This window comes from Alosa alosa, chromosome 9 (assembly GCF_017589495.1).
Source record: "Alosa alosa isolate M-15738 ecotype Scorff River chromosome 9, AALO_Geno_1.1, whole genome shotgun sequence".
NCBI lineage: Eukaryota > Metazoa > Chordata > Actinopteri > Clupeiformes > Clupeidae > Alosa > Alosa alosa.
In genome coordinates, this window is record NC_063197.1 from 16,331,870 (window position 1) to 16,352,441 (window position 20,572).

The 20,572-nt window shown below is 44.3% G+C and overlaps 1 protein-coding gene across 4 annotated transcripts; it reads left to right on the plus strand.

The window, feature by feature from the left end:
• The first annotated feature begins 520 nt into the window (after positions 1-520).
• On the plus strand, positions 521-20,174 carry shc2 (SHC (Src homology 2 domain containing) transforming protein 2). Of its 4 annotated transcripts, none has more exons than XM_048252482.1 (15): positions 521-741; positions 1,285-1,444; positions 2,150-5,108; positions 10,358-10,428; positions 12,131-12,191; positions 12,331-12,450; positions 12,833-12,886; positions 12,971-13,022; positions 13,450-13,576; positions 15,121-15,277; positions 16,098-16,233; positions 16,644-16,814; positions 17,127-17,416; positions 17,770-17,937; positions 18,313-20,174. In XM_048252482.1, the coding sequence occupies exons 3-14, from the start codon at positions 4,332-4,334 to the stop codon at positions 17,896-17,898; spliced, it is 2,145 nt and encodes a 714-aa protein (XP_048108439.1). In that variant the 5' UTR covers positions 521-741; positions 1,285-1,444; positions 2,150-4,331; the 3' UTR covers positions 17,899-17,937; positions 18,313-20,174. The 4 variants fall into 4 exon arrangements, with proteins under 4 accessions (XP_048108439.1, XP_048108442.1, XP_048108443.1 ...); XM_048252485.1 differs by having other exon boundaries at positions 3,289-5,108; XM_048252486.1 differs by having other exon boundaries at positions 4,314-5,108.
• Positions 20,175-20,572: the final 398 nt, after the last annotated feature.

Here is a 20,572-nt window from a genome sequence, read left to right on the forward strand (position 1 = left end):
TTATTTATTTTTTACTTTTATTTTTATTTTTCATTTTATGAGATGACTATAATTTTATAGTTAATTTTAATGTTTGTGAAGTGACCTTGGGTGTCATGAAAGGCGCTTTAAATACATGTATTATTATTATTATTCATGTAGAAGTAGCATACATGTATGTGTTATTGGCTGACTTGTGTAGGCCTACTCTGTTGTCCTTGATTGTGCAACTGATTTAGATTTGTCTGTTTTTTTGTGTGGCTTTGTTTGACATTTCACCTGAAGTACACATGTGACTGCATCTGTTCCTGTGTTCATTGGTGACCTTTAAATTGGCATTAAATAGCTAGGCCTCATAAATTGCAAAAACATGTTAGAAACAGTGCGCAATCCTATCAAGTTTTTTGGCGAAAATAATGTTTATTTGACACACAAATAAAAACCTTCCTTCCTTCCTTCCTTCTTTCCGTCCAGTAAATTTAGACATACTTTAGACATTGGTATTGATACAAATCAAATGTCTTATGTCTGTATTTGCCAACAAAGGGGTATTTGACCGGAGGGAACTTGTCAAAACAAGGCCCATTGACCGAGCTCCCTGTAAATGAGTGACGAGGACGTGCACAGAGTACTCTAACTTGTGTTTCCTCGCTGTAATGGCATTGGTTGGCTCAACAAAGAATCCTTAAGAGCCTAGGCTTCATGGAGATGGCTTGTTATTTTGGTCAGACCCTGTGGGCTTAATGCATTGGAAAGAAACAGGTGAGTGACTGAGCAACTCCAAAACGACTTCTTTTTCCTCGCATGAATATTCATCACACATCAGAAAAAAAATTGTAACATGAGATTTTACAGACAGGGTACAAATGTAAGACAACATTTCTGCACACAAAATAATAGACAAATATGGATAAGGAATGTGTTCAGCAAAACTGTTCAGTAAAAATTAATATGAAATATGTTCAGTGAAAGAATAATGTTTATTATTGTACATTTTCCTACACATTACTGCAATTATATTAGAGTAATTTTATATAACATATTGTACTGGGGACAGGCTTAATATACTTAGTAGCAAATACACAGCAAATATGGACAAACATCAGTTATCAGTGACTTATGAGCTCATCGGTGAGGCTTCTCTGTTGTGTTGGAGATGTGTGTGTGTGAGAGAGAAGCAAAATATATTTAAAAAATGTGTTATTGGTTGCATGTATTTGGATGTGTGTGTGTGTGTGTGTGTGTGCGTATTTACATGTATGTATAAGGCGTGTTGGTCGCCCTAACCTGTAACCCTTTCTTCAGCAGACCATGTAAACTCTCCCAGTCCATGACTCACTTGAATGAATGACTGTTGATGATGCAACTTGTGGCAGCCCATATCACGCGCCTCGTCAAATTCCATCTGATATTGAGACTTGAATGTCGCCTCTCATCGCAGCCTTAGCAGCTTTCTTTAACTTAGGTAAGTTTTTATGCTCTCTGTTTCTTAACTGCTGTTTTCGAAAAAATCTACTGAAATCTACTGAATATGTGATGTTTCCATCCTGTTTTTTTCTTGTATTGCACACAAACACAAAAACAATCCTGGTCTCAACTGAAAAGCAAGCTTTGGTTTTAAGTTTTCTGGTGAAAAATAGCTGAGTATTAGTTGTACTTGAAGGTAATAAGCTTGTAGAATCTCACATACTGTATAAAAATATATATATATATATATATATATATATATATCATATTTTATAATATATCTTGTACTATTAACTGAATGTGTTGTTGTTGATATTTACATGATATTTACTTCAGAGTTAAAAGTAACATGCTGAACTGTAAATGACCCAAGATTATCAGATAGTGGATGTCAAGGAAATATAGTTGGCGTGTGTCCTCTACTTCACAGTCTGGTTTACTGAAGAATGTCACTAAGTTAATTTTGACCCATCATCCAATTTTAGCCAATGTGACCCACTTCATACAGCAAATTATCCACCATAAGATGCCCTGATGCAAATTTGACTTGACTGTCACCATTTTTTTCTGTTTCTTTTCTCACTATAACATATTAATTGAAATACTCTGTCATGTTCAGAAAATGTGTGACAAAATGGACACTGAGGCTACCTGTTTTTATCCTGACTTGTATTTAAAAAAAAAAAACCTCTGCCCTGTACAGAAGAGACAAGTCTACCAGACAGCTTGTGTCATGTGTCCAATTCCGAGTTTCAACATCCCATCTGAAATGACATTTTGCTGTGCAGTAGAGAGATACTGTGTTCCAGATCTCTAGAAAAGGTGTGACCTGCAAATCCTTACTTAACCCAGTTTGAGCTGTCTAATAAAAATGAGCTGTTTCTACTGTGTGAGGGATAGAGAGAAGTGAAGGGGGTTAGTGTGTGTGTGTGTGTGTGTGTGTGTGTTGGGGGGTGTCCACTGCCCTACTCCTCCTGCACCCCCCCAGCCTGACTTCCTGCAGATAGTGGATGTCTCTCATGGGAACTGTGTGTGTGTGTGTGTGTGTGTGTGTGTGTGTGTGTGTGTGGGGGGATGTTAGCCCAGAGGCAGCAGGCAGTGCTTTTTACGCTGCTGGATTTAATTCTCCCTAAGTAGTGCTGTCATTTCAGTGAAGCTCCTCATGGCACTGTCCTTAGATAATTACTGAGGACGAGATTGCCCACACCCACACATAAAGAGAGCCACATTCACCCTCTCTGAGACGAGCTTATTGCTGCCAATGTAAATGCTCTAGATCTACAACATCTGATATCCATTTCAAGCTTAGTCACAAAAGGAAATTATACATTTATAAATTATATTATACTTAAAGGAAATTATAATATTATACAATATTGTATAATATACAATTATACTAACTGTGATAATGGTTGGATTTGATTATCAATATATGTACAGCATGTACACTAAGATTATGAAATCAAAAAAGCAGACATAGCTCAGTTGCCTGTTCAGTATGATGTTTATCTGTTTGGAGTGGAAATTGAGCGTTGTTTTTTAGGAAAGTTACTGAGGTTTGATGTTTGTGCAGTCTGTAAATAGCACACCCTGTGCATGTAAAGGCCCAACACCCACTCTGTGATACAGAAAGGAGGCGTCTCTAGTGCTTCCTGTTTGTTTGTGATATGCAGTGCACAAGTTTGCCGTGTGCGTTATTGGGAGTTTGCTGACGTTATAGGCCACTGGAAGTGGTTATATTTCGCAACATGTCAAACACATGTAGAGAAGATGTTTTCCGCATAGCAATCATTAGACAGCGGACACCGTGACCATGGAGAGCACTCTCTGTCTCTCACGCAGTGCCCCAGAATCATGGAACTCCTTCTTTGACAGAACATTTCAGGTAAAGTTGTCTTGCATAAGTGCAAATGTGACGTCTCTTATTTGTGTTCATTTTCATAAATGCATGGCTGGCTAGGTGCAGATGACTTACTACTACAATCTACTATATTACAATTATTGCAATAAATAATTCTATAATTTCGTCACCTTCCTAAAATAAAACACAAAAAAGTTAACCAAAAAGTAAATAATGATAATTTAGGCAAAAAAAAAAAAAAACATTGTCAAAAATTGACTCATGCCATTATTTCAGGAAGGTGACAATGTGATATATTATATAATAGTATAATGTGTAAGTATAGTATGATATATTATATAATATTATAATGTGTAAGTATGGTATGTAACTAATACAGTACACCACAGGTGTATATTGAGAGATACACTTTTGCGTATTTGGTATTTTGTGGTTATATTTGTGGGTATTTGTACGTGGTGATGTCTGAGGTACTGTTTCCTGATGTGATGCGAGTGTGAGTGTATCTGTGTGTATGTGAGCTCACTAATGCTCTCGGCGGGCAGCTGAGCTGTGCTGGGCTGATACAGCAGCAACATCAGAATGACATCAGTGAGAAAGGGAAGCCAGGAGGCAGGGAGGGAGGGAGAGAGAGAGAAGGATGGAGGGAGGGAAAGAGGGAGGGAGTGGGCAAGCAAACGATTGAGCCAAACCAAGAGAGTGGTCCAGCTGTCAGAGAGCAGAGACGGAGCGGAGAGGGTGGAAGAGAGAGTGAGTGCGGAGCAGTGGGGCGAGGACCGGACAGCACTCTTTCAGCAGAGAGATAAGGAGCCCTCTTCCAGGGAAGACTGCCTTTTTTTCTGCAGGAGATATTTTTCCTTTTTTCCTTGTGCTTTCACGCCTTCCCATTACACCTCTCCTCCCCCTCCCTCCCCCTTTCCCTCCCTTTCTCTCCCCTCCTCCCTCCTCCTCCTCCTCCCTCTGTTTTTTCCTCCGCGAGCGCTCCCCTCTGTCTGTCTCCCCGCAGCGCTCCGCTCCTCTGGGCATGCTACATAAGCCAAAGTATGGCCGCTTCCGCAACGACTCGGTGACCTCCTCCGACGACCTCATGCAGAGCATCGCCATGAGTGGCAAAGTGGTGGCCACTCCGGTCGTCCCGTCCCCCGGCCCCGCCGGGCTCTCGCTGCCCCCCCTGGACCGCGCTCGCGAGGCAGCCGCAGCTGCCTCTTCCTCCTCCTCTTCCTCGGCCCCGGCGCTGGCCGACTCGCCCTGCCTGGACGGGGAGCAGGATGGCGTCACCACCTTCTGCATGCTCATCCCAAAGATGCCCCAGTGGAAGTTCTCCAACTCGCTGCTCAGCCGCAGCCCCTCCAGCTCCAGCTCCAGCTCGGGCGGCAGCAAGGACTCAGGCAGGGGGGCCGCGGCCCGGGACGGCGTCTCGGAATCGGGTGGAGGAGGGGGAAGCAGGGGCGCCGGGGGTGGCGGAGTCGCCTCGGGCATCAGCGGCCCTGTGGCGAGCCTGGCCGCCGTCTTGAACTCCTGTGACCCTGTCTGTGTCACCCCTTGTTCCCTCCAGGCCCTGGGCAGACACAGGGCATCCTCCGGCAGCCCCAGCTCCAGGGCTTCCAGCGTGGGCGCAGAGGCCTCGGGGAGCCCAGGGGCCCCCAGCGGATCCAGGAGTGGGATGAGCCGACGGGCCAGGCTGGAGGGTATGTGGCTGGGTGGGGAGGAGCAGAAGGGCGGCTTCCTTCACAAGCCGTCTCAGGGGTGGTTGCACCCCGACAAGAAGATCACCAGCACGGGGGCTACCTACATTGTTAGGGTGAGTCACACACACACACACACACACACACACACACACACACACACACATACACACACACACATCTCTGTGTTTGTTTTCATTGCGTTCACACAAATTGCAGATGATCTTATTGTTGGATTAAGGATTTGTCAGATTTGTTTGTGGGCAGTTCAGGATGAAAGAGGAGAGATGGTCAGAGGAATGGAATAAGGGAAGAAGGGAAGCCTTATCTTAGATTGTTTATCTTCGCTGGGCCATGCTGCGTTACAGAGAGTGCTCTTTAATTGGGCAGGACCTTCATATCAGAAACAGGGCATGGTCGCACACCCAGCATTAAACACTGAGCCATGCTGTTCTCTCTTAAGCCACTTAGGCAAAACATTTTCCCTTGCATTTTAGCCTGCGTCCGGGATTCTGCATTCAGACAATGGCGGCATTTACGGAGCAATAAGTGTGTTAAGTGCCTCCTTCCGAGTACTGCCCCTGGACATTTCTTGTGGGTTCCAGCAAGCATGCTGTGTCTTAGTAAAGTGCAAGAATGCATAATTCATACGGCCTGATAGATTGCTATTGTATGGCGAGCAGATTGTGCCAGCTCGCAGTCCATGGGGCGTGGAGACGTAAACACAGCTGAATAACAATGCGCCCTCCACGTCCCTCATGCACCGACAGTAACACCCAGAGCTCAGGCTAGAATCTATAGAAGCCTGCTGTTTGTCAAATACCAACCAACATTCAACATGCTTTTAGTGACTGTATATGCTGGCGTATAGTCTAATTAATGTGTGTTTGGTTTACCGTGAATGTACAATGATTATTATAATGCTCAAGGCTAAATGTGTATGCATGCTTATGCAATGCTTATTTTGAATAATAGCTATACAATTATACATTAACATATTGTTATCTTTGTTTGGTCTTAAGTGAAAAACATGACACCAGCATGGCCACAGATCAGTACATGAAGTACTGTATCCTGTGTACTAGTGCTTGGGATTGACTGTGAGTCTACTGTACATGCAGCAGCAGTCAACATTATTCTTAGTTGCACTTGATGCTGAAACGTCTGCTGTGTGTTTATGGACTATAAAGGGTTAACAGATGTGGCAGACTGCTTGACGTCAATGTCAATGATCTCCCTCAACAAATCACCCCACCCCTGCAGCCCCCTACCACGCACGCACGCACACACACACACACACACACACACACACACACACACACACACACACACACACACACACACACACTGCCTCATGCTTCCCTGTGCAACCCCTAGTTTGAGCCGAAGAAGCACGCTTCCTAACCGCATTATATGGGCACCATTCAGGCCCATATTCAATTAAATGTAATCACCGTCATTAGTATCACATGTGCCGTGGAGGAAGCAGGCTGAGTAGAGTGCGCAAGACCAACAGGAAGCAAGAGGCAGACAAGAGGCTTCAGCCACACTAGCATCAACAACAGACCACTGGCCACAGCCATGGCAACTGCCCACAGTGCTCCAGAAATCCCCTTTACACTGGGCAATGACATACATTAATTTCCATTTTATTATTATTTATACTTTATATTATTTATCTTATTCATCGATGTAGCATTAGCAATTAGCTTTGCCAAAGGTTGCTTTACACATGTGTAAACCATACACATGTGTTATGTACTATAGTATACTTGATATTTCTTCCAGCAAAAATGCATGTTGATGGTAAGTGCGAGGTTCTGTCTGTGAGTTAAAAAATAACCAGTGGGAGGTCATTTAGTAGCCCATGAGAATATTGTTGCGGAATGTATTATGGTTGTTTACAGTATCCCAGAACAGAGCCATATGTCTGAGGGCTCTCTCAGTGGTTGGCTGCTGACGAAAACTGTGTCTTCATCCTCTAGTTTGGTTCCTTGGTTCTTTTGTTTCAGAGGAGGTGTGCATATGTGCATATGCGATTGTGAAAAGATGAGGTGGATGTGTGTCTGGGCATTAGTGCATTTGTATACACTGTATATGTGTGTGTGTGTGTGTGTGTGTGTGTGTGTGTGTGTGTGTGTGTGTGTTTGTGTACCAGCGATAAAAAGTTAGTCACTTTGAGTTTGGCTGAGTTAGGTTTCTAGAGTTTGATTACTAAATGTTGTTGCATACGTGCTTAGAGAGAGTAAAGCAAATGCAAGATGATATTTTTTAGTGTGTGTGTGTGTGTGTGTATGTGTGTGTGTGTGTGTGTGTGTGTGTGCGTGTGAGCAAATAGATAGGTCAGATCAGTTTGCTTATTCGACATTCACATCGCCTGATCTCAAATAGCAAGCAACTGAAAAACAGCCACACACACACACACAGTCACACACGCTCACCCAAAATACACTTTTCTACATTTTGTAAGGTTTCCTGGAAAGATGTTTCCCTTTTTGATCCATATGTCAGTGGTTGGCTGTTGACGAAGGCTGTGACTTGATCCTCTGAGTCCTCTAGTGCAAGATGATATTTTTAGTGTGTGTGTGTGTGTGTGTGTGTGTGTGTGTGTGTGTGTGTTTTGTGTGTGTGTGCAAGTTTACCAGCGATAAATGTCATGTTAGTCACTTTGAGTTTGACTGAGTTAGGTGTTTGATTACTAAACGTTGTTGCATACGCTTAGAGAGAGTAAAGCAAATGCAAGATGATATTTTTGAGTTTGGTTTGTATGTGTGTGTGTGTGTGTGTGTGTGTGTGTGTGTGTGTGTGTGTGTGTGTGTGTGTGTGTGTGTGTGTGTGTGTGTGTGTGTGTGTGTGTGTGTGTGTGTGTGTGTGAGAGAGCAGATAGTTAGGTCAGATAAGTTTGCTAATTCGACATCCTTCTTTTTGCCTGATCTCAGATAGCAAGCAACTGAATTGAAACTTGGAGTCCAAACTGCCACACACACACACACACACACACACACACACACACACACACACACACACACACACACATGCTCACACATAACTCACTTTTCTACATTTTGTAACGTTTCTTGGAAAGATGTTTTCCCTTCCAGATCTCAGGAAGAAACAATTAAAGTGCATGCCCCCAGGGCAGCAGAAACTGAAAGGCAGGGAGAGATGGTGGGAATGAGAGAAAAAAAGAGAGAGAGAGGGAGAGAGGGCAATCAGTGTTGTGGAGCAGTAATTTATCATTCAGGAGACACTATGACAATGAAGGCTTTGAGAGAGAGAGAGAGAGAGAGAGAGAGAGAGAGACCAAGCATGGGTAGGCCATCTTGCAGATGGAACATTTCCCTGTCTCCTGATCTGGTTAAAAGGCTCGTTTGGCCTGTTTGAGGAGGAGAGGCCAGGCTTGACTAATAGCACAGCCGCTCAGAGAGGAGCAGCCTGGAGGTGCTGAGGACAGATGAGGAGCACCCTGGAGGTGCTGAGAACTGATGAGGAGCACCCTGGAGGTGCTGAGGACAGATGTGTTGCCACTCCTCATGTAGGAGCCCCACCAGTAACCAGAGAATGTGCCCGAATAGAGAGGAATGTGAGGAGTAGGCGGTGTGGAGGACTCGTCAAGGGAGATAAGGGAGTCGGAGAGTTACTCAAATGTGTGTTGAAGCTGAAGTGTGTTTTTGGGAGGTGTTAGAGCTGGGTGGTTGGCATGGCTGAATGTATTTTGGCTTTGTCAAGGATTATTTGGTCAGCGCTTTTGGTGTGGAGGGGTTGAACTGTTTCTGTGCTGAAAATGAGTGAGTGTGTGTGTGTGTGTGTGTGTGTGTGTGTGTGTGTGTGTGTGTGTGTGTGTGTGTGTGTGTGTGTGTGTGTGTGTGTGTGTGTGTGTGTGTGTGTGTTAAGAAGTGGTGTTATTGTGGATCTTAGCCCAGACGATATGATCACAAGGCTGAGGTCATGGGCCCCTGAGAGCACCCACACCTCCTCTGTCTCCACCAGTAATTAACACGTGCACACAAATCACACTAGCACACACCCAAATCCACTCACAGTTACACACACAGCTGATTACTTCTGTCCGTTTGCCAATGGGGCGGAACCATTTATTTAAATAAATAATTTAAATATTTAATTTACCTATATTTACATCTCCTTGTGTCCACAGCAGTTCCTTATGTTGTCTCCATGTTTTGTACTAAGATTAAATCCTATGTGTGACTATTATACATTTTGAATGTGGAAATCATGGGGGGAAAACAATATATTTAAGAACAGAGAGTTAGCTTTTCCAATGAGGGGTTGGCAACGGTTTCATACACACTGTAGAATGCCATGTATAGAGGTGTTTATTTGATCGAGGGGAACAAAGACGTAGGAGGACTAAGACTGATGGAAGCTGGTGGATACTGTTGCACAAATGAGCTCTTTACTATTAGTACAAGGTCCTGGGGGGGCTCCTATTAGAGGTGACACGTGGTGATGGTGGTGTTGATGGAGTGGGGGTGGGTGAAGGGGTGGGGGTTTGCCCCACTCAGAGCTCTCCAGTGGTCCCACAGGGCTTCGGGGTCAGACCCTCATGCTCCATCCCCACCCTCAGAGGACGTGTAGCTCTAAGTGCTGCTGCTCCAGCGCTGCCCCTCGGGGCTGAAGATGGGCTCTGGGTCTGCATTAGGGTGACATCTGCTGTCGGGGGAGATGGGGGCAAGGTGGAGGTTTGTAGAGGCAGGGCCAAAGTGTTTTTGTGTTTTTGAGAAGTATGACAAAGTGACAGATCATATCAGCTGATCAAACAGGGTGTTACAGATGTGTAATCACTATGGTGAAAATAATCAATTATCCTTTATTGATGTTTGGTGTACATTGTTTGTTGAGTTAGATTTAGAATAAATTGTATATAGAATCTTATTCACACAAGAGTGCTCAGTAGATTGTAGATATATAGTACCTCTAGTAGATAGATAGGCTTCCCGCTCATTTTGACCTTTTCATAAAGTCTCTTTGTCTTTGATATACCGGTAGTCTCGCTTCATTTCTAAACGGATACTTTTCTTTGGAGGCAAAAATCAAATTTGATCAACCCAGTATGTACTCTTTTTCTTTTTTCTGACTAGTGATATGTTGAGCTCTTATTATCCATTAGCATGGGTTTATTTAGATGTTTCTGCTGAAACATCATCATTCTTCCAGGTACTTTGTTCAGCTCTGACCCAAATCTTGGATTAATTCCACAGTGGGATTTGTTACAGATTTGCTATGATTTAATAATTCTGTTCTAATGTGGTTAAAAGTAACTACTTTGTGTGTGTGTGTGTGTGTGTGTGTGTGTGTGTGTGTGTGTGTGTGTGTGTGCCTGCATTTCTCTCTGCTTCTTCAGTATATGGGCTGCATTGAGGTCCAGAAGTCAATGCGCTCCCTGGATTTCAACACGCGGACCCAGGTGACCAGGTAATGTGTTGTGTGTGTGTGTGTGTGCGTGCGTGCGTGTGTGTGTATGTTTTTGGATAATTTAGGGTTAACGGGGAGATAAATGGCCTGCCATTGTGCCTGGGAGAGAGCAGTGAAGACTGAGTGTGTAAAGTCAGCGAGAGACAAAGAGAGATCGCTTTGTATGTGTTTCTCTGTTTATCTCTCCATCTTTGTATCTCTCTGTGTGTGTGTGTGTGTGTGTGTGTGTGTGTGTGTGTGTGTGTGTGTGTGTGTGTGTGTGTGTGTGTGTGTGTGTGTGTGTGTGAGTGTGTGTGTGAAGGGTGTGAGAGTGAAGCCATGGAGGTGGGACCAGGTGCCCCAGTGGGAACAGTGCCCACCCCCTAATCCCACCCCCCGATCGATTAGCAGTAATCTGACCCTCTCACGCACACACACACACACACAAGTGCTGGCTGGAGAGAGAGCATGTGTGTGTATGTGTGTGTGCCTGTCTCTCTCTCTGTGTGTGTGTGTGTGTGTGTGTGTGTATGTGAGAGAGTGATAGTGAGATGTATAATTTATGATGGAAGGTAATGATGGGAGAGAGGAGCCGCGGTCTGGAATGATGCATGCTGGGAGATTACTGGGGAGCGTTAGAGAGGAGATGCACTCCAAACAGACTCGCCGGAATCGCCAGGGGAGAGCGGCCGCCTCAACTCAACCACTTTAGAAGGCTTACAAACAAGCGTCATGATATTATGGGAACCGAGAACTCATAAAACAACTGGGAAGTCACTGATATTCTCAATTTAGAGAGTCGTTTCGGGAACGTGATTGATAGTTTTGTTTGGGTGGCTAGGGTCAGCATTGTTTTGTGTTTGGTCTCATGGATATTTTAAAAGTGGCGCTGAGATATAGGTCTTGGAGGACTAGGTTAGGACACATTAGTCACTGATATGCTGGAGCCTGCAAAATGTGCAGCAAGATTAGAATTACAACATGTGTAAACATAAACATGCCAACAAGCAAATCAAATTGACATCAAAACAGGCAGAACTATGCTTGTGTGCAGTGTGGAATGTGTGCTGTCCTTCATTCTCTGACTTACCCTCTCTGCTTGTCTCTCCATGTCTCCATCAGACACACACAGACACAGACAGACACAGACACAGACACAGACACAGACACAGACACAGACACAGACACAGACACACACACACACACACACACACACACACACAGACTCATCTGTGGCTATAAATACTGTATTAATCGGGTGTTGTATGTCATGAAGCGATAAGAGTTAGTTTTTGACAAAATCCCCCAAAGTCCTTGACAGACACAGCTGCTCCAGTTGAATTATTTATCTGCTATATGATATCGGCTCAGGCCATGACACTCTGTCAACCCCTGTGCCCTCTGTCACCTTTGTCCCCCGGCCACCACTGCCCCCCAGTTCACATTGTCCCCCAGTCTCCTCTGTCCCCCAGTTCACATTGTCCCCCAGTCTCCTCTGTCCCCTGCAGGCCTAGTTTCCCACCATGGTTCCATCTGGTCTTGTTGTCTCCCCCTTTTCCTCTGTCAATGCTAAAAAAAGAAACTACAGCCATTTTAAGATCATGAGATCAAGAGTGCTCAGGTCACAGTGTGATATATAGTTCTCTCTCTCTTTCTCTTTCTCTTCTCTCTCTCTCTCTCTCTTTCTCTTAAAAAATCCATATCTATCCATCTTTCTAAATAGGGAGGCCATCAACAGGTTATGTGAAGCAGTGCCTGGGGGAAAGGGTGCCTGGAAAAGGAAGGTGAGTTTGAGATGATCCCTAGTAATCTGGGATGGGTTGTTCTGTTCCAGTCTGTGAGCTTCTATTATGTAAGTCTTGTGTTGTATCACAAGTATTGTCCAAATCCCAATGTGTGTGTGTCCTTGTGTCTGTCCCATAGACAGCAAACAAGGCTCTGCAGTCCATCATGGGGAAAAGTAACCTGCGTTTTGCTGGCATGAGCATTGCTGTCAACATCTCCATAGAGGGCCTCAGCCTCGTCATCCCAACCTCACGGCAGGTGGGTCCCTCTGGGTGGGCACGGGACCCGGGTTTAGCTCACTTTGTCTCCTTCCTTCTTCCTTGACGTCCTTTTTTAACCTATCTTTTACCTATGTAGTATGTGTGTCCAACAGCATTTTGCCATTCCCCCACTGTCCTTTTTCCATTAATGGCATCCTCCTTTTACATTTTCCCTTTTTTAGAACATTGTTTTTTTTTTTTAAATATAGAATAAAAGAAACACCACTAAATCCGACTCTGATCGTGTCCCACTCAGTATCAGTGTGCAGGTGAACCCCTGTGTCCTTGTGGGTCATATTTGATACTGCAGATTATATTTCCACTCTGACTGATGTGGATATCTCTCTCACCATCTCTCTCTCTTTCCTTCCCTGTTTCAGGTGATTGCGCATCACCCCATGCAGTCCATTTCCTTTGCATCCGGAGGTGACACGGTGAGATTTCACACCTTTCACACTCGTAATAAGGTCCTTGCTGTATCCGCTTGTTACTGATGAAATCAAAAATGTTCCTTTTAGGATACACCAGATTACGTCGCTTATGTGGCCAAAGACCCTGTCAATCAAAGAGGTACAGTCACTCTCGATCAGTCACTCAGATAAATACAGTCATACTTATATAACAAACATATACTTGTAAATGCAATCAAATATCCATGTTAAATATGTAAAATATCCAGTATTATTAGTTAAACTGATATTGATGCAAATGTGGTATATTAGAATCATATTATATACAGTTGAGTTGACTAAATAACATACATGGAACTAGATATGCATGAAAGACACAGATGGAAAAGATTTCTTTGTAACTGTGATGTTTATCTTTGATGTGTTTGGCTGTGTGATTGTGTATGTGTGAGAGATGATATTAGGTGTTATGGTAGGTGTGTGTGTGTGTGTGCGCGGGCGGGCAGGCAGGCAGGCACATGCATATGTGTGTGTGTGTGTGTCTGTGTGTGCATGTGTGCTTTGAGCTCATGGCCTTTCTCTCTCAGCATGTCACATTCTGGAGTGCTGTGACGGACTGGCTCAGAGCGTCATCAGCACCATCGGCCAGGCCTTTGAGCTGCAGTTCAAACAGTACCTACACAGCCCCCCCAAAGCCATTCACACCGCAGAGAGGTGAGAACACACATACACATCTACACTTACACACATTGCATATAACTTCAAATGCTTTTAAAAACTTGTACGTATATTGGCAGAATGTGAGAAACATCTGTAAAATGGTTTCATGGGCAACAACAGAGATAGGGCTCCCTCTTCCTCAACTTAAGTAGCCACTGGTTGATATAAAATGTTATTGTGTTTTATCAGTTTGCATACTCACTCATAATGGTCTTCCCACGTACAAGAAATTTTAAATATCAGTACAACAGGATGTTGTGAAGGTTAGATTAAGGTTCAGTTAAATGTTTGACGTGTTTTTTTATTGAAATGCTTTCCACAAATCGAAAGAACAACCACACACACACACACACACACACACACACACACACACACACACACACACACACACACAAGCTGCTTTCAGACCTACGTGTAAGACTGGAGGTTCTGCGGTTAGCCATATATTGGACATGTTGGACAACATAACTGGTCATTTGGAAGTCCGAACTTAGCCGGCTGTTCTACCGCTCCCCTCCTAGTATTTCAGATGGACATTATGAAAATGAGCTTGTGCGTGTTCAACCACGTTCAACCTATTCAACCACACGGAGATTCTGTTCATGTGCGTGTGTGTCGTTCACCTGAATCACCTGAAGGGTCGGACATCCGTTTGACAAAGCTCCGCATATACTGAGGGAGAGAGAGAGATATGACCCTCACATTAACGTCACAATATGGTGCATCTACAATTACAACATAGTGTATGTGCCCTTACTCCCCGATGTAATACCATCCCCTTAGATGCGCAACAGATGCAATCAGAAGCATTACACATGCACAGTGTAGACTCACACTGGAGCACAAGTGTTGCAGAGTTCACACTTTGCTGAACAAAAGCATTGTTGTGCAAGAGTGTGAACTTACCTCATTTCTGGCAGCACTGTGAGATGGGTGTTAACTCACAGTCTGTTCTCTGTGAGAAGTGTGTCTCCATACTGTATACATGCGTGTGTGTGTGTGTGTGTGTGTGTGTGTGTGTGTGTGTGTGTGTGTGTGTGTGTGTGTGTGTGTGTGTTTGTGCGTGTGTGTGTTTGCGCGTGCGTGTGTGTGCATATGCATTCATGTATGTGTGTGTAAGAGAGATAGAGAAGGAGGGAGAAAGTGTGTGTGTGTGTGTGTGTGTGTGTGTGTGTGTGTGTGTGTGTGTGTGTGTGTGTAGGCTCACAGAGGGAAGATGATCCTCTGTGTTCAGATTTCAGGGCATGGTCCTATTCTCATCTGAACTGATAGTGATCTCTAAGTCCCACATACAGACAGTCTATACGGCGTACACAGATTATAGATAAGATGTTTCTCAGTAGATCATGGTCGCAGTCATGACCGATTTTTCTGTCTCCGAGACTTCCTCATTCTGCCTTTTGGCACAGAAAGTATGTACCCTAATTGCATTTTATGTCTCAGACACACACACACACGCACACAAAGACAGACACACACACAGTCATGGGAGGGTTCAGTTACTGACCCTTTTGTTGCTTCTATGATGTGTTCTCCAGAGTCATCCGCACTGAGGAGTCTGCGTGGGGTGATGACGAGGAGACGTCGGAGCACGACTACTACAACAGCATCCCCGGAAAGGAGCCGCCACTGGGGGGCGTAGTGGACTCCAGGCTCCGCCACACCCCAAGCCACGTTCAGAACAGAACATCACAGGTCCATCTCCAATGCTGTTTTTCTGTATTTATGTGTTTGTTTGTTTGTTTGTTTGTCTATGTGTTTGTTTGTTTGTTGGTCCCTCTACTGCGCCATTTTGTCATGCTGAGGGATTTAGTCACATACAGCATTACTAGGGACATTTAACCAGCGAAAAACAACTTTTTTCATCTTCCTATAAATGATAACATGTATGTGCTGAAATGTATGTTGTAAGGCATACAGACATATGGGCTTTTGGATAGAAATGAACACAGTGATCAACCACTATAATTAAAACTGTGAGCTTTATTGGGGCATCAGAGGGACGGCAGTTTTGCTGTACCCTGCAATAAAATTGCCCAGCGTGGACGGCTTAATGAACGTGAACTTGTTAACCTCCCTCCATCGACCCTTAATTATTGAGCTGCCAACTTGATGACATTGTCCTCTCCTCTGCGCGTCTGAGGGCGTGAGCCGAGAGCAGCAGTGGCGGTGGTGTCCCTCGTCTTGGACTCAGTGACACTCGACAGCGACGTGCCTCCTCCCTGCTAAGAAGCGAAAACAATGCAGTGCCCAGACGATGTCCACATTGCCTTCCCTCCCACCATTGCCCGTCGTGGGTTGCGTCGGGCAGGGCGCTTTAATAACCTCCTACTTATCTGGCCTGACATTTCACTCCCGCTTATTCAAACTGATGTGGTGATTATGCGAGGCTTAGTTACGGGAGCTGCTGGAGATGGGCGGCCGAGGTTGGGAATGACCTTCCACAGAGCCTGCCGCCGCGGCTGCTGCAGTAATAATGCCCCGGCTAATGTGATTTGGGCTCTCCTCTCCTCAGATGGGCTCCCCGGGCAGGAGAGACACCGCCGTCGCCGCTGCCTCCTCCTGCTCTTCCTCCTCCACCACCTCCTCCCTCCCTGCATCGCAAATCTGTAGTGAACTGCACTGGGACACAGAGACCAACGGCGGCTCAGGTGAGACACCTGCTGGTGGAAGCAAGAAGTGGCCTGTGGACAGGTCAGGGGGAAGCCACCACATTTCATAACATTTCTTCCAAGTCTACATGTGCCATATCTGCCACTCTCTGTATGTCATGAAATAGTTGTAGAACTCTCAACCATTCTCTCAACCAACAATAGAGCAAAATATGATGGTAGGACTGTAATGGGAAGCTCCACAACCTATGCACAAGAGCACTAGAAAATGAAGGCTTTTATGGCCTTTATGGCTTTTGTCTTTCTATTTTATGCCATCTTGGTCTTTGAAACAATGCAGAGCAACAAAGCACATTAAATGACATTATAAAATATTTGTACATGTTTGCTTACACCACTTGCTGAGGTGTGTTTGGTAGGGACTTTAAACGTCTTCTTTTGGGCTTCAGGGTTAACGTCAGACGGGTACCTGCGAGCTGATGGCCACCCCCCTGGAAGTCGGGACTACGAGGAGCACCTGTATGTCAACACCCAGAACCTGGACAACCTGGAGAACGCAGCCAATGGTGGGAGAGGGGTCCGGGGACCAGAGAGCCCCAAGAAAGATATTTTTGATATGAGTGAGTCCACAGGCCACAAGGGATTATGAGCGTCTGAGTTTTTGAGTCTATAGGTGTTTAGTAAATTCTTTAGAATACTCTCTTAAGCTCTAAATAAGAAATAGGAATAATGAAGTATTTGTAAATAAATATATATAATAAATAAATAAATCTACATAAAAAAACTCTAAACACCATCTCATAAAGCCATAACGTCTAAGTTTGTTAGTTTCTAGGTTGTTTTAAGTGTAAAGAGTATCCACTGCAATAAATGTAAAGATTTAGGTGTGAAGATAATGCATGTGAAAGCCTGATGTCTGTGTTGCCCCTCAGGGCCGTTTGAGGACGCGTTGCGTATGCACGAGGCGGCGGGCGTGTGCGTATTGGAGGATTGCTGGCCCAGCCCACCACGTCGCCGCGCCCCTGTGGCGCCCACCGAGGAGCAGCTGCGCAAGGAGGCCTGGTACCACGGGCGCATGAGCCGCCGCGACGCCGAGAGGCTGCTGGTGCGCGACGGCGACTTCCTGGTGCGCGACAGCGCCACCAACCCAGGACAGTACGTGCTGACGGGCATGCACTGCGGTCTGCCCAAGCATCTGCTGCTGGTCGACCCGGAGGGAGTGGTGAGTTATTATGACCTCAGAGTCTTTTTTTTTTCTTTTTCGGTTGTTCCAGTCTTCAGTTTAATCTCCGGATCTCACTGCTGATGTAATTTATTATAAATGGGATTTATTTTGAAAGATAAGGTCACTGGGAAAGAAGCACATGCTTTGTAATGTTCTCCTTAAATTCCCAGTATTATTACAGAACAAACAGATTAACTGCAGTAAATGGCTGACAGCACTGGAACATGTCCAAACTCTATCTTAATCAACCCCCTAACCATGTTACTTTGGTCAAAAACAGGAGAACAAAGAGCCCCGGTGGTCTGTATTTACGGATATGTTTTCATTCTGTCTGCTGCTTGGCTCTGCAGGTCCGCACCAAAGATATGCTGTTCGAGAGCATCAGTCACCTAATCAACTACCACCTCCGCAACGAGCTGCCCATCGTGGCGGCCGAGAGCGAGCTGCACCTGCAGCAGGTGGTCTGTCGCAAGCTGTGACCACCACCCCACACGCCACGCCACACCCATCTCACACAGGTGAAGGGACAAACACATACCAGCACACACAGCAGTCTACTCAAAGATAAAGCTGTTGAGAATGTCATCATAATTATTTCACCCTTTTTTCATTCAGAAGGCTCATGGTCAGATCAGGCTATTTCCATGCATATCACTGATTGGAAGTCACCAATAAATCAAAATATAAAGGATGCTGCTATTAGAAATTACCCTACTTTCTAAAACACGTCAATAAAATATAATGTGAGACCTCAGGTCAGACCACAGTAAATCAATAATGTAATTATTTGCGAGGAAATGTTATTGCAAAATCATGTTGAGTAGGAAATATTAAAATGAAATACCAATATTATACCAGACACTGGAATTAATTGTTTTTGTTCCTGTCTGTAGGTGACAGACGTCCACTCCTCCCAGTGTCTGTGAGAAGCTCCTCGTCCTAAACAGAGACTCTTTGCCTGCAAAGGCTTAACACATACATACACACACACACACACACACACACACACACACACACACACACACACACACACACACACAGTACCTCAGCATGGCCTCGTTATAGGCTAACAAGTGCTGTGATGACCCATGGCCCTGTGTCTGCCTCTAATAGAACAGTGAGACAAGAGGGGGGCAGATAGTGCCCCTTAATCAGACACACACACACACACACACACACACACACACACACACACACACACTTGGCTAAATATTTGACTGATACCTGGTTGTTACTAACTAACTCACTGAAGGTTACTTGGAAATATGAAAAAAGTCTGTTTCTGGAAATATAAAATCTGTTCCTAGAAATTTCCAAAATAATTTCATTCATTTGTCAAGGCTTTTTCCCATGACCAGAGAGATTCCATAGTGTAATTAAATCATTAAGTCAATGGTAATATGTGATGGCTATCATGGTAGCTGCCTAGTGCCATGAAAATCAACGGATTGATGGACATGACATCAATCAGTGATCAAGAGACGCATTCTTGATGTTATTTTTGCTGGATGCACAGTACTTCTACAAAAAGTCTATCCACATTAAACCATCTCAGGATGCTGGCTTTAAGTTGGTTTGAGCCTCTTGGTTAGCTGAACATGTTTAATTTATTACAGAGCGGAATTTTCCGTTATATTAGAACAAAATGAAATTTTATGTTATTAAATCCATCCTGTGTTATCCCTGAATCACTTCTGATATCTACAGTCTCAGGACCAGACAATGGATAAAGTCTTTCTATTATAATTTAATGATTTCTCTCTAGAAAAACTTGTCACCGTTCTGCTGCAGTCGTTCTAACTACCAGAGAGCACAATCATATATGTAACCGATCGGAAACATCAAAAGGACATTACGGATGTTTTCATCTGGAAGCTCTAGCTACTCCCACTTCCTGTTCACACCCTTCGGTAAAGTTCAGCTCGTCGTGCTGGTACCCCAGATGGCCCGGCTTTCCTGTCACAGACAGGGCATCTTGTACTTGGTTTAACCCTTTCTGGTACCTCAGCTAATCTATTGTAATGCGGTGGTTCAGACAGTATGACACCACCTGCTTGTCTCTAACTACCAATAAGTGCTATACTCAGCCATGCCCAGTGTTCCTAATGCAGCACATATAGACTGCTGTACAGACTCATATTGACTCACTCAAGTGTTAAAATAGTCCAGTGCCTTAAGTATACACATAGGGTATGTTTTTGCTGAACATTGATTTTTGTTTAACCATCTGTGCTGCTCATGATGGTGATGTGAAGGTTTGCTTGTTGGTTGAATTCATCAATCCACCAGGCAATCGCAAGTAAAGGGAGAACTCATCCTTCCTACTAATAGTTGTTTATTGTATGCTGGATAATGGCCACACTGTGACCATGGAGATTGAGTCCATATGGATACACAATCAGAACACACACACACACACACACACTACAGGAAGTGCACCACCATTTTATCACTCTTCCTTTGACTCCCTCCTTTGCTTTTCTGTGGAGCTGCATTGCCTGTGGCAGCATGTTCAACCGACCAAAGAATGAGCGATAGGTTATAGCCCTGTATGATTGATCAGGTATGGCTGTGTGAGTGTGCATGTGTGTCAGTGAGTGAGGGAAGGGAGAGTTCCCTCTGCAACGTCAGCTTTCTTTTAGCCTAGCATAGGGATGAGAGATATAATTTATAGTTGCTTCCTCAGGACTTTGTTGAATCTGCTCCCCTTCCAACCTAATGTCTTTTCAATAAAAGGATGATAAAAATGACAAGACCATGTGTTGGTATGTTCAACTGGGTTCAACCTGTTTTTGCTGCAAATGTGTTGTGATCAGAATTTGGCAGAGGGGAGACCAAATAGTATTTTCTTTTTGGAAGATCTTTCAAAATGGGCAATTCCCATTTTTATAGCTCAACATTGTACATTACAATAAATGACAACTGGTTAGTACCCTTTTTCTCTTCAACCAAATAACTAACAAGTGTCTTCAGCTCTTCTTCAGCAGAAGTAAGCTGAGGATTCAATACCTGATGTTGCTGATGATGCAAGTAGTCCAAGGTTACTACATTTTCAATCAATGCGGTCTGTTAACTATATTCAAAGACACAAGGCAACCTTGACCACTGAGTTATAAAATTATGTTGTTTTCATCTGTACAATGTCTTGAAGGG

Excerpts from the sequence above, each read along its gene's own strand:
- shc2 (XM_048252482.1), top strand. The coding sequence starts at position 4,332 with ATGCTACATAAGCCAAAGTATGGCCGCTTCCGCAACGACTCGGTGACC. Across the intron at positions 12,451-12,832 it reads TCATCCCAACCTCACGGCAG|GTGATTGCGCATCACCCCAT; the intron begins GTGGGTCCCTCT and ends TCCCTGTTTCAG. Across the intron at positions 15,278-16,097 it reads TTCAGAACAGAACATCACAG|ATGGGCTCCCCGGGCAGGAG; the intron begins GTCCATCTCCAA and ends TCCTCTCCTCAG.